The sequence below is a fragment of the Podarcis pityusensis genome, assembly GCF_964106645.2.
Source record: "Podarcis pityusensis genome assembly, chromosome: 3".
Classification (NCBI taxonomy): Eukaryota; Metazoa; Chordata; class Lepidosauria; order Squamata; family Lacertidae; genus Podarcis; species Podarcis pityusensis.
The window spans coordinates 38,782,815-38,796,396 of record NC_138026.1 but is presented as its reverse complement, the minus strand read 5'-3'; the positions used below and the strand labels follow the sequence as shown (position 1 = coordinate 38,796,396).

At 42.2% G+C, this 13,582-nt stretch overlaps 1 protein-coding gene and 1 long non-coding RNA gene across 3 annotated transcripts in view; one reads left to right on the top strand and one right to left on the bottom strand.

The window, feature by feature from the left end:
• Positions 1-6,931, bottom strand: part of SENP6 (SUMO specific peptidase 6) — a 46,055-nt gene extending 39,124 nt beyond the window's left edge. For both annotated transcript variants that reach the window (XM_080997966.1, XM_080997967.1), the window contains exon 1: positions 6,700-6,931. In XM_080997966.1, the coding sequence (XP_080854092.1) occupies positions 6,700-6,799 (100 nt within the window). In that variant the 5' untranslated portion in view covers positions 6,800-6,931. The remainder of the gene's footprint in view (positions 1-6,699) is intronic.
• A 697-nt stretch (positions 6,932-7,628) lies between these two features.
• LOC308472860 lies at positions 7,629-12,654 on the top strand. The gene is made up of 3 exons (XR_013983784.1): positions 7,629-7,750; positions 10,840-10,976; positions 11,955-12,654. It is a non-coding gene; the product is annotated as an uncharacterized lncRNA (long non-coding RNA).
• Positions 12,655-13,582: the final 928 nt, after the last annotated feature.

Here is a 13,582-nt window from a genome sequence, read left to right as displayed (position 1 = left end):
AAAGGATACCTCCTTCCACAGTGTCAAATCACATTGTTTCAATAACCTTTTCTTAGTTTTAATAATCAGTCCCCTTCTTCAGTACTTTATTTTATCCTTAGGAGGGAACATTATTAGAATAGTAACTGGTTTCCATCTGGGCTATTCACTTTCACCACTCAACTGAGACTCTTCAATCCACATACATATATCAAAACGACAACTGCTGGTTCAGGACTACTGCCATGGTAATAGTAATGAAGAGGAAGCTCTCACTGTTCTATATAATAACTGAATGTACACCACCTTAGCATGCATACCACCTTAGTAATGCAGAGAGAGAAAATGCCACTGTTTTAGAATATGAATTAGTATCATGTTCCTCAATTACTGCTGAGAACTAAATGTACTCTGTATTGTATTGTATTGCATTGCACTTATGCAGGTAAATCATCTGATGATCATTATTTGAATTAAATGTGAGGATTCAGAATGCTTACTCAGTAAATAAAGTACTGTAATTCACATTCCAGCTTCTATGAAGAAGCAGTATTGAGTCAGTCTGTAATTTAAACTGAATACAGGAGCAAGCACAGGTCAGTGTAGAGGTATGTGATAAACAAAAACTAACACACAGAAAGCTCAGAGGAAAGATGGTTTCAGAAAAAAAAGAGAATCATGAAGGAAAGTGGCTGCATTCCCTCAAGGGTAATCCGTTGGGTGTACAGGTGTCATGTGGGGCCAGATCCAAAAGTGAGCAGTTTATAGTGCTGCAGAACTGCATTGTTCCTGTTCTGAAACACTACTATGGATAGGCAAATATGTCAATTTCAATCGGTTTCTCATTTTTACCATCTTAAACTCAGCTCTCCAGATCAGATCCAGATTTTTCTGGAGAAAGAGCCTCATGAAAATTTAAGAGCATTTTAATGTGTGTTTTTCCTAATACAATGGTACCTTGGTTTACGAACTTAATCTATTTTTATACCAAGGCGCACGTTCCCTAATGAGGCCTCCCACCATTGGTGCCCTTCCACCATTCAGATTCCGTTCTCACTATTTCCGGTTTTGAGGAGTCTGTAAACCGAATCGTTCTTAAACGGAGATACCACTAAACATATACATATTTTGTATGCAATTTTGCCTAATGTACAAATTCTTGAAGCATTTCCCCTAATTTAATGCATCATGTTATTTTAACTAATATAGGCATTTATATGAACACTTTACTGCCCTAATATATGAATTTTGGTACATATTGCTTGGCTGGCGAACTGCACTGCCAAATTCAGAGAAGTGCACATTTAAAACAATGGCTGTGTTTTTGTTTGCTTATTATTTCAGAAAGCGCAAATTAGATAGATTCATCTTCAAATATAAGCTGATTCAAATCCCCCCCCCCCATCTGTAGACACCTTTCCCAAGCATACACTTTATGCGGAAGAGGAAGTGGTTCTCAGAGAGGTGGTTCATTGAGCAACAATAGGTACACAGCATCCCAGTGAGCACATGACATATGATGCAAGGCCACAGGCTACCCACCACTGGGTGAGAGAATCAGAAGGGAGGCAAAAACGGGAGCTCTGAAAAAGCTTCACAAAGCATAAAAGTAGCAGGTGGCTAGAAGAAATTTGAACTAGGTAGCCAGTGGCTCAAAACAAAAAGACCTAATAAAACTGCAGGAAGTAGAAACATGAGATTAAATGATGAGGCAATGCAGAAACACGGGACAGAAGGGGAGAGTGCTCTTTCAGGTAAGCTGGCCCTGAGTATACAGTACTAGAACACACAGTATCCTAAAGCAGAAGATTTCACTACTGAGAAGAGAGACTTTGCAGAAAACTGCTTAGAATTGGAGGGGGAGGTCACTCTGTCATATTTAACTCCTAGTCATGCTTCAGCACATCATCTTATGTAAATTAGAAACTGGCTTCCACCTTGTTCTCTAACTGCTGATGTCCTTATTACTAAACAACACAGAGGGTGGAGAGAACACTGTCAAATGTGTTTTTCCTTAGCTACCCTGCCCCACAGTGGGCCCATTTCATTTCTTTGCCATTCAGTGTCCTAGCTGGGATAAAAAAATCTGCAGGAGCGGCAAAACTGAAACCAGAGCAAGTGCTAATGGAATCTTTTTATTCATGTAAGTCTGAAATAAATATATCTAAGGGGAAAATATTAGAAATTGTTCGCCTCCTTGGAAGTCTGTCTATAAACAGTTTTTAGTCCAAAATGTATTAATGCTGCTGTACAACAAACTGCAGAGAATGCCAATAAAGCCATGGTTTTCAAAGTGGGAGGCAGTTTTCCAAAATGTGAAATGGTTGCTAGGGAAGACATTACCAAGCACAGAGAATAAAAAAGTGGGGGGGGGGGGATGTGAAACACACACTGCATTTTCTTTTAGATATAAGATCCACTCATCCTACCAACAAAAATCTTTCCTTTTACATATTATGAAGTATGGTCTCATCCATCATTAAGTTTGTTACCTACGGCAGACTAGCTTTTCAAAATGTAGTCATGCCCTGTATTTACCCACAGTGAGCATTCTCTCCAGGCATTAAAGAGGAAAGCACACGTCCACTTACCTAGCTCAGAAAATATGTTTCAGATATTGTTAGGTTGGTGGCAAAGGCAGGGGAATAAGAGGAATAATAGTTCCTTCACCTGAACTGCCCTCATTATTTACTGCCCAAATTATTCATGACCAGTGACACTGTCAGAAGTACAAGGCCATCCAAAGTCAGGAGAATAAGACTACCAATGGTTACTAGTCATGATAGCGCTGTATTATCTCTAGTATCAGAGGCAGCATGCTTCTGAACACACTGATGGGGATCATGAGCAGAGGAAGACTATGTTCTAGTTGTGGCCTTGCCATAGGAATTTGGTTAGCCACTGCAGAGATTAGGGTGTGGGCCTAGCAGAGCCTTTGGTCAAATCCAGGCAGCCTTTTTAAAACTTACATAGAGGAGTACTGGGCATCTTCCCCTTCCCCAAAACCACAAACCAAATGTAGCCTTTTAGTTTTCCTGATAAGAATGAAGAAGAAGAAGAGAAGAAGAGTTTGGATTTGATATCCCGCTTTATCACTACCCGAAGGAGTCTCAAAGCGGCTAACATTCTCCTTTCCCTTCCTCCCCCACAACAAACACTGTAAGGTGAATGGAGATGAGACTTCAGAGAAGTGTGCCTAGCCCAAGGTCACCCAGCAGCTGCATGTGGAGGAGCGGAGATGTGAACCCGATTCCCCAGATTATGAATCTACCACTCTTAACCACTACACCACACTGGCTCACGTTTCTGAGAGGAAGTAAAAGGGATGCTTTCAGAGATCATGAGAGTGGGCTCCTAAACTAGCTCCCTACTCCTGGTGATGCTGACTACAAAGAAGCGAACCTGCTTCAATCTACATAGCCCCATCCTATGTTTCGTTTCTTGGGCATACTAAAGTACCAAAGAACATTTGGAACTTGGTTTTATAAATTGATTACATGTAGGGTTTCCCAGAATCCTGTGCCCCATGATCAAAAGTTCCTTACAGACTCAGAAGTGCAGTGATGCTTTAAAGCTACTGAATTTTTGAAATCAACAGAAGTCATTAAAGAATGCAAACATCAATAAATAAACAGGAGCAGCTCAGTAAAGTAAAAAATAGGAAATTGCTACAGAAATGGTTTCATTCTCACTAGAAGTCATTGCTTGCTTGCTGTGGGAATTATATAGAAATACATTTATTCTATTTAGTTATTCTATACAAAAAAAATTATGACAAAATCCTGATGCCCCAAATCCTCATTTTTGTTCATTCCTATTGGAAATGAACACCATTCATTGGAAACAATAGCAAGAAGGGATTAAACATGCCTAACGTTCTTGACACTGGATGGCCCAGCCACTTTGATAGGGACCATCGCATATCATAGTCAAAATCTGTTCATGCAACTATGTTCCCATAACATGATTGTGTGCGCTGTTCAATTAAGTCTAAAATGTATTCATAGCCTGAAAAACTGTGCAAGTTGAGACCTATGCCATCTCCTAGAAACTATATAGATGTAGAAGTTTAAAATACTGTTAATCGGGCTTAAGAATACCAACATGCCCTTTCTTGTGAAAGAAAACACTAACTACCAGACCAAGCACTTCCTTCATTTGCAACTCCTGCTGTGGCCACCTGACATAGTCAAATTTTAGTAGCAAGGGACAGGCCTTGCTTTTCTATTTTGTGTTTATTTAAGGTAATCTTTTTATGCTTTGATTCTGTTTAGCTACCTTCAGCACACGACTGAAAATAATCACTATTTCATTTAACTGGAACTGAATGAAATATAGTGTATAAATGCAATACCTAGAAGCCTGCATACCCCATATATATGAGATTACTAATAAAATAAATTTGTAATCTAAATAGTAATCACCTATAATACATTCCAGACTGTTGTTTTTGTTGTCATAGTTCTTAACCACATCACCAATAAGGGCACATCTGCAACAGCTGGCTTTCTCTGCATATGTTCCATGCTGGCATACTCTGAACTGTTCTTGGCACTCAGTATCCTTGTTACTGACCCAGTCAAGACTTTAAAAATATTAGTCCAATAAACCTTTCTCAAAGAACTGCATGTCATGGCTTGATTCTGGTTAGCAAGCCAGAATTATAGTCATCACTTCAACCTCTGTTTCCTGATTTAGATGTAAGGGAATAATGTGGTTTAACAAACCCCAGAAAGTTTTGGATTAAGGAATGTGACCAAAGGGAGGAAAGACTCCTGCCACAACACTCAGTCTTAGCCTGATAAGATGGACCATAGCGATCAGATGGAGAACATTACATCTAAACAGGGACAACATATGTCTGCTTTCAGATTTTCATGTGGAAAGGAAATATCTCACTGAGGAGAAAATCACTGCCCCCACAATATTCCTCACAACACCTACCAAGACTCTGCAATACAATGCCCCCATAAGAATACGGCCTGGAATAGCAAACTGGATTACTTCTTTGAGAATCACAACACCACCCTCATCATCTTGCCAATTTAAGCAGCAGGCCGGTGTGACCAAGCAAACCAATTTGCAGAGACTACAGATGCTGGCTAAAAGAGGTTTAAGCTTGATTCACAGTTGCAAGAGTGCAAGCCTGACCTATTAAATGGGACTGCAAATGTGTAAACAGCAGTACTGCAACTTACTGTGGCAGGGTAGCAGAAACTAGTCAGTTTCTTTGTCCTGATAATAAATCAGCTTCTACAGATATTGGCAATATTAAATGTAAGCAGCCTTCATTCACTTGGAACACACAACTCTTAACAGGCAGCAGTAGACTCAATTCACACATGCAACCATTCTTGTGAGTGTCAACGTGAATAAAGGCTCCTATGCATGTAAAACTCATTTCTATATTGAGCACCCACTAGTGTAGATAGTTGCATTTGTGGATCAAGCTTAAACCTTTTCTTTCAGCTTGCATCAATTGTGCAGTGTCATTTTCTGACACTGCACTGCTACATCACCCATCCAAAGAACTGTATCGGAGAGATTCTTCACATTACTTTCTAGCCATTGATTTTGCTCTTTGTACATTATAATAAATTAGTGTTTCCCTTAACAGATCAATATGAAAGAAAGCATATGAACTTGTACTCATAATTCTCCATCTCTCAATTTGAAGCATCAGTACTATTTGATTTATGGAACAAAACACTAAAAATAATATGTTTGACAGGATTATCACATATATTATCTCTCTAATTATGTGATGTATAAATGCATACTACCATTTAAAAATAGGCATAACAGGAGAGGAACTATTCTTTGAAATCTATCTCCCAGATAAAGTATTTTTTAGAAGACAGCATGTTGCATTATCACTGTGGGGAAACAGGATGCAAAGCTATCATGCTTGCACAATTCATTAAACTCTCTGTACCCTAAAGAGAAACAGAACAATATTAGAACAAATTATATGAGTACTTGGCAAACTTTTTGCTGTACTTCATACATTTAGTGCTGCAAAAGCTACCTTTTTACAAATAGGACTAATTAAGTCTAAAAACCCTATTTACACTTTGCTAGAAGTAACACAGTGGGCCCAACCAATACGTATAGGATCATGCTATATATATGGTAAGTCGTTCCCTTACCTTTCCAAGTGAAGCAGGTATGAAAACAGAGAGAGAGAGAAAGAAAAGAAAAAGAGAAACCTTACATGGCAATATTCCCACGTTAGGATTCCCACCAACCCACCTGTTCTTCCTTCCCAGTATATTCAATATGACATTTCTAATTTCCTTTAAAATAGAAAATACGAAGAAGCGGGTGGGGGGGGGGGAGAAAAGGAGATGAGGTGGAAGGATGAAAAACAGGCCACTGCCCTTAGCAACTGACCACGGCGAACAGCCATACACAGAAAAGTAAAACCCGCTTGAGCTTCTCCCTAAACATTCACCTTTGCCAGTCACCCATCGCCACACACACACACACACACACGCTCCCCTTTGAAAGCCCTCGAAACTGCATAGGAAATATCCCCCCCCCCTCCGCCACACACACACTCAAACGGGGCGGGAGGAAACCTGCCGACCCCCTTCTGAACCTCCAGCCTCTCTTTTTCCACGTCTACTCGGAAGCAAGCGGTGTCCTTAGGCTGCCCACCCTGGGTGGGCTTCCCCCCTTCCCGGCGCTTGCCATAATAAAACAACAAACCCTACTCACCCTCCAGGAAGAGGCTGTGTCTGGAGCCCCCGACGCTGCTGCGGCCCACTCCTCCTCCGCCCCCGACACCGCCGCCCCCGACTCCAGCACCGCCGGCCATCTTCGCTCGGCCAGCCCTTTCCTCACACCATCGCGCCCCCGGGGAGCAGCTGCTGCCTCTCGTGCCCAGGCGCCGGCGCCTCAGAGGCGCAGCCACGGCACTAGGCCTCGTTCCTCCCGCTTCGGCCTGCCTCTTCCGCCGCGGCTGAGGCCCACTCGGCGCACGCTCGGCGACTGGATGCAGGAGGGGGGAGGAGAGAAAGGGACTTCCAATGCCCCTCACCGGCCAACCGCCTATTGCAATGGCGGGCGGTGGGGGGGGGGGGAGGAGGGAGAGAGACAGACGCCGGTAGACCAGAAGCGGCGGCGGCCCCTTTTCCTCTCTGTCTCTCTCCCGCCGCCTCCCCTTATGGTGTGTCCGGCGTCAGCGAAGCTTGCCCCCGCGAGAGAGAAAGGCGGCAGCCACGCCGGCTGCCCTTTCTTCTCCGCTGCCTGGCACCCGAAGGCGGGGGCGGCGAGAAAGAATGGACGGCAGCGACCGGGTCGAGCCGCCCCTCCCGTGTTGCTACTGCTACTGCTGCTGCTGCTGCTGTGGTCAATGCCTTCCCTCAGAGCGAAAGCCAGCCTCCCGAAGACGACATGCACCGCTCAACACACCACCTCTCTCGCTCGCTCTCTCCATTTATTTATTTATTTTCCGCTCCCTCCTTTCCAGAGGAGGAGGCCAGCCTTTAAAACACACGCACACAGAAAGAAGGTGTAGTTCGTCATTTGCAGAAGCAAAACGCAACACCTCTATCCCTCCCGCCCCCCCCCCCAAATGTTTAAAATGGCCGCAGCAGAGCGAGGCTGCTTGCCACTGTTGCAGCAGGGTTGCCCCCGTGGCTTTTCTCTTCTTTGCAGCTGCATGTGGGGGGAGAGAGCGGGCGAGCAGAGTATGTGGAGAAGGCGACGACATATCAGCGGAGCGAAGTCGAGGAAATAACTGAAATTGTTCAGGGTGGGGGATAGGGTGAGTGCCTGGTTGGGCAAGCAAGCTTTACTCACTCCTTTCCCTTCGAAGCATTAGGGTAGAGCATTTATTTTTAAGCATTATATGCACAGGGCATTTCCTCATATACACATACATGCACAAACATTTATTTAGAAACATTTCCTTCCCCCGACCTCCAGGCCAACCCCAGTTCAATGGGCTCTGGGCTGAGTAAAGCAGCCTCATCATGAACAGGATAAAATATGGGATGTTTCCAGTGGCATAAGTATAGCAATGCAGTGTGTTTTGTTTATTAAAAAAGAAAGAAAAAGACTGTTCCATGTGCAACATCCTGCCCTCAAGATGCCTTCTGGTATAATGGATACAAGTAAATACAAAGTATCAAAATGACATTCTGAATTTTACTGGATAGAATAGTGTCTGACTTACTCAACAGTTATTATGTGCTATAGTTGAAAGTGCGGAAACATCTGCCCAATTTTGGAGTACATAGCTCTAATTACTCCAATTAGTTTATATGAGAATTAAGGCTGCCTGATCTGCTAGTTCTGCAATACCATGATTCTATGGTCAGGGAGATTGTTTCCTCCCTGCTAGCAGAGGAGCACTTGTTGTTGTTGTTTAGTCGTTTAGTCGTGTCCGACTCTTCGTGACCCCATGCACGCCAGGCACTCCTGTCTTCCACTGCCTCCCGCAGTTTGGTCAAACTCATGCTGGTAGCTTCGCAAACACTATCCAACTATCTTGTCCTCTGTCGTCCCCTTCTCCTTGTGCCCTCCATCTTTCCCAGCATCAGAGTCTTTTCCAGGGAGTCTTCTCTTCTCATGAGGTGGCCAAAGTATTGGAGCCTCAGCTTCAGGATCTGTCCTTCCAGTGAGCACTCAGGGCTGATTTCCTTAAGAATGGAGAGGTTTAATCTTCTTGCAGTCCATGGGACTCTCAAGAGTCTCCTCCAGCACCATAATTCAAAAGCAGCAATTCTTCGGCGATCAGCCTTCTTTATGGTCCAGCTTTCACTTCCATACATAACTACTGGGAAAACCATAGCTTTTACTATACGGACCTTTGTCGGCAAGGTGATGTCTCTGCTTTTTAAGATGCTGTCTATGTTTGTCATTGCTTTTCTCCGAAGAAGCAGGCGTCTTTTAATTTCGTGACTGCTGTCACCATCTGCAGTGATCATGGAGCCCAAGAAAGTAAAATCTCTCACTGCCTCCATTTCTTCCCCTTCTATTTGCCAGGAGGAGGTGGGACCAGTTGAGAGGGGCACTTATGCTTCACCAAAAAAGAGGATGTTGCTTGTGTAACTTTGCATATGCTAACAAAATAGCTATAATTTAAATATAGTGAAAACAGAGAGCTGAGTGCCAGCTTCAAGGCCACTGCTCTTTCTTATCCTTAATCCTGGCTTGGACTGGACAGTCATTCAAATAAGGCTTGTTTTATATATAAGGTAAAAAAGGTAAAGGACCCCTGGACGGTTAAATCTAGTCAAAGGCGACTAAAGTGTACGGTCACCCTACTCTTCACCCAGAGTTTTAAAGGCCACATGTGTTTATACATCGGAAGCATATTCCTGTTTAGTCTGTTAAATTACAATCCTAAACCTAGTTACCTGGGAGTAAGCCACACTGAATTCGTATGCATTTATCAGAAGACATGTCTAGGATTGTACTGTAAGAGGCCTGTCTCTCTTCCACAGATACTGAAATATGAAAGAATAAGCCTTTCTATAAATTTGCTTTCTCTTTGGACAGTCATCCCTAGTGCTACTGAAAGTTTAGGTCTTTGCAAGTTTGTCTTCAAAGGCAGCCCCACATAGAGCACAGTGCAGTAATAACCCAGGAAGTTAATGAACCAAAGATTAGTATGCCAAAGTCTAACCTGGCCAGAAAGGACAGAGCCTCTGCACAAAGAGCAGGTGGAAGAAGGTCTTCTAGTACCAACGTTCAGTTTTTGGCATCTCCAGGTAGTGTTGTGGGAAAGAAACTTGTCTGAAACCCTGGAGAGCCCCTGCCAGTCAATGTGGACAATGCACAACCAGATGGATGGACAAATGCTTCCATTCAAGTCATCTGGGTTTCATTTTGTATATCCCTTCCTTGGAGCACGCTAAAAGTAATAATAATAATAATAATGCTGCAACATAGGTATGCACACATTCACACATATTTATGCACCTCTAAAATGCAGGATGAGTAAATATTTGTTAAAGGATAATGTTACTCCTCCAAGATTTATTCAGTAATGGTATTTTTGGCACCATTCCAGTATCCAGCTGTAAGATTCTTTCCCCATGAGAACTTATCACAGAAATCCAGCTTTCCACTTACCTGTTTACCAAGTATTTCTCAAAAGTAACATTGAGTGTGGTTGGGTGCTGCAAATGCTTCTAATGCAGCCATTGATAAAGGATCCATGGCAATGAATAAATTTGACAAATTTTGCAGTGCAGTTCTCCAGCCAAGTGGTGTGTACAAGTTGAACATAAAAATGCATGTATTACTGGCAATAACATACCAAAATGCATCATATTAGGGGAAGGTGCTTTGCAAAAATGTGTGCATTAGGATAAATTTGCAGGGAAATGTTAATGCATTTTGTTGAAGACTTTCAAAAATCACAAACTGATATGGAAATGTGAGGAACTGGACTTTAGAAACTGAGAAACTGAGAGGAACCAAAACTGTCACCCACTTATTTCTAGCACGTACACCACACCTTGGTGAACCGAGACAAACGGAATGTACTTTGTTCTCTATAAATGATCTCAGGAATGTGTAAAATCATTGTACTACATTTTTGTCTTGATTAAATGCCAAATTGCAATAGCAACTACTTTGAAGCGGTGCTCAAAGTGAGAGAGAGAAAAGAATAGTTAGACCACACTCAGTTGTGTCCACCTGAAAAGAAATGGGTGTTAAGGTACACCCCACCGCACCCCACTAAACAAAATCTGCCCTTTTTCCCTTATGCGGTATCCAAGAGCCCATATAGAGTCCTTAAGTGGGTTCCCTATTGGTAGGAGAAAATAACAGAGGCCAACCAGAGAATATTGAAAAACAAAGCAGCTATTAAGCCTGATCTTTATTAAACTGTTGCAACAGGGTGCTCCCCACACACACAGGAGAGAGGAGGAGAACCCAGAACAAAGGTGTGCCAGCCCTTATGTAGACTTTTCAAATTGCCCCCCCCTCAAACTCCAGACCACCCCCAGAAACATCATACAAACATCGCAGAAGGGGTGAGTCAAAATGGTTTCAGGACTGTCTTCCTGTACTGTTTCATACATGTGGTTTATGTATTTATGTACGTGTATGCCTTGTGCATTTAGTTTACATATTTGAGACCCTAAATTCTTATAACATAGCACTGTTTTGAACAAGAAATGCTTAGGGATTATGTTTTTTTGTGTAGGTGGGGGATGGTCAGTTGATAGCCTGTGGGTTGGATCTGGCCTTGAAGGCAATGTTTACCTTACCCACGGCGGCCATACCAACTTTTAGTCAATGTGTAGTAAAAAAGAGGTTTATTACTATTTCCCTCCCAAGAAAAGTTTGTTTTCCAAGTTGTAAGGAGCAGAATGTGTGACGTTATGCTTGAAAACCTAATTGTGCAACACTTTCTGCAATAGCTTTAGTAGGGGGCCACTTTGTCTGGCATAATACACTTCTGACATGCATGCAGACCATTTGGAGAACAGAGTGGTCCTCAGGGGCATGAAAGTTGTCCATATGCTGCTGTTGGAGGCTAAGGATGCTTAGCCTAAACTCTACACAGAGGTGCCTCCTGACCCAACAAGAGTCAGAATATGTGTTCAAGCCATACTTCCAAGTACAGCATCTTCACCCTGCTGTGTTTCTAACTGAAATAAGCTTCTTTATTTGGAACATAGCTGACTGGCAAATTGTGCCCCAGAAGATGACAACATTGTGCCTGCTGTGATATCAGTGGCAGAGCCTCGTCACTGCCCATCCCTGCTCATTTCCACCAAGGGTTTATTGGCAACATATAAATGCCTCCCTGAAATCCAATAACAGGGTATGTTTGGGGGTTGGGAGAGAATCTGTTAAAAAAACACCAACCAGGCAAATTATACTACCTCTGGAATAATCAAGTGGGCTGTTGTCATTTATCATGATGCTCTCATCCAGTGATGCTGCTGCCTCTTCTCAGAATAATTACCTTACAATGTGAGTAATCCTCTTTTTTATGTGTGAAGGGCCAGTTATCAAAGTAGCCATGAAAGATATTTGGGAGAAGACAAAAGAGCTGGAAATTCATGCATCCTTTAGAGGTAATCCGTTTATGCATTGATTCTTTAAATTCTGGTGGTTGTTTTTAACCATTTTGCATGGTTTTAAACTTGATTGTAAGTCTCTTGGAGACCCCCTGCCCTGTGCTAGGTGACAAAGAAATAAAATTAATAAATAGTGTGTGTGTGTGTGTGTGAGAGAGAGAGAGAGAGAGAGAGAGAGAGAGAGAGAGAGAGATTGGCATTCAGCCTGACATATCCAGGCAGGGCTGGGAATGTCCTTTAATCTGAAACCCTGGAGAGCTGCTACCATTCAGTAGACAGTAATTAACTAGAGGGACCTATGGTCTGACTTGGCATAAGGCAACTTTCTATGTTCCTAATATGCTTTCCTTTTTTATTTTAATGGACAGGCTAGGTTTCAGCATGCATGGCCAATATTCAGGGATTGTTTACAGACTCTGATAAACATCACTGAGCTTGTGAAACTTTTTAAAGCATCATTTTTCTGTGCCCACGAGCTGGCTGAATGTAGCTTCCCTGTTAAAGAGGAGATGATTGATCTGAGAAAACCTTTCCAGTGTAAAAAATAAATGATGGTTTACGACAAATTTAAATTTTCAAAATAATTTATAACTGTTATTTTGCTCTGCTTATTTATTGGTTCTGGACTGATGAGGAATACAGTAATGAATGAAATAATATTAGAGCAGCTGGCTTAATTGAACAAAGGATATCTAGGGGCGCTATTGAGCATTTTTCAGCTCCAAGATGAACAGAGTGGTAAGCTAGCTAGAAATAAAAAAACAATTTTTTTCCCTGTATTATTTTCATGCTGTAATTCTTTTGCTCTCTTTTTGACAAACATGTCCTACTTAAACTACAGTGTTTTTGTCCATGGTCACTAAACGGATTGTGCTCGTTTACTTATTTATTATGCCGGGCTGTTGGTATAATTCCTCCAGGATGTCTGAATCAAAAACATATGGTGGGTAAATGTTTGTGCAGACCAAAGGTGCCCAGCTCAGTCTCCCTACCTGGTGAACTTTATTAATTGAGCACAAACCTCTGTTTTGATAAGCCAGTAAGGTTTAGTGGTCATAGCAATTAGACTAGGATCTGTAAGGATTCAAATCCTGAATCAGCCATGAAGCTCACTGGGTAACATTGGACCAGTCAGTGTCTTGCACCAGTCACAGCCTAACCTACCTCATAGGGTTGTTTTGAGGAGAAACTGGTTTTGGGAAGACTTGAGTTCTTTGGAGGAATTATGAGATATAATTCCATTTATTTATATAAAAGCTTTTCTAAATGGCTTCCTATTTTAATATCTCTATGTGGTATACAAAAACACAACATAAAAACAATTTAACAGTACTGTAGAAACAGGAATTCAGTAATAAAAAGGTTGACTTGCAGGTCAGGAAATCCTGGGCAAAAAGATATGTCATTACAAGCAGGTAGCTAATGGATGGTGCTTCATGTATGGCAGAGGGAAGGGCATTCCAGAACGCAGGGACAATGGTGGAAAATGGTATTTTTAGGTCACCGCCCTATGATAGTTCTTTAGGATGTGGTGCCATGAGTAAAACTTC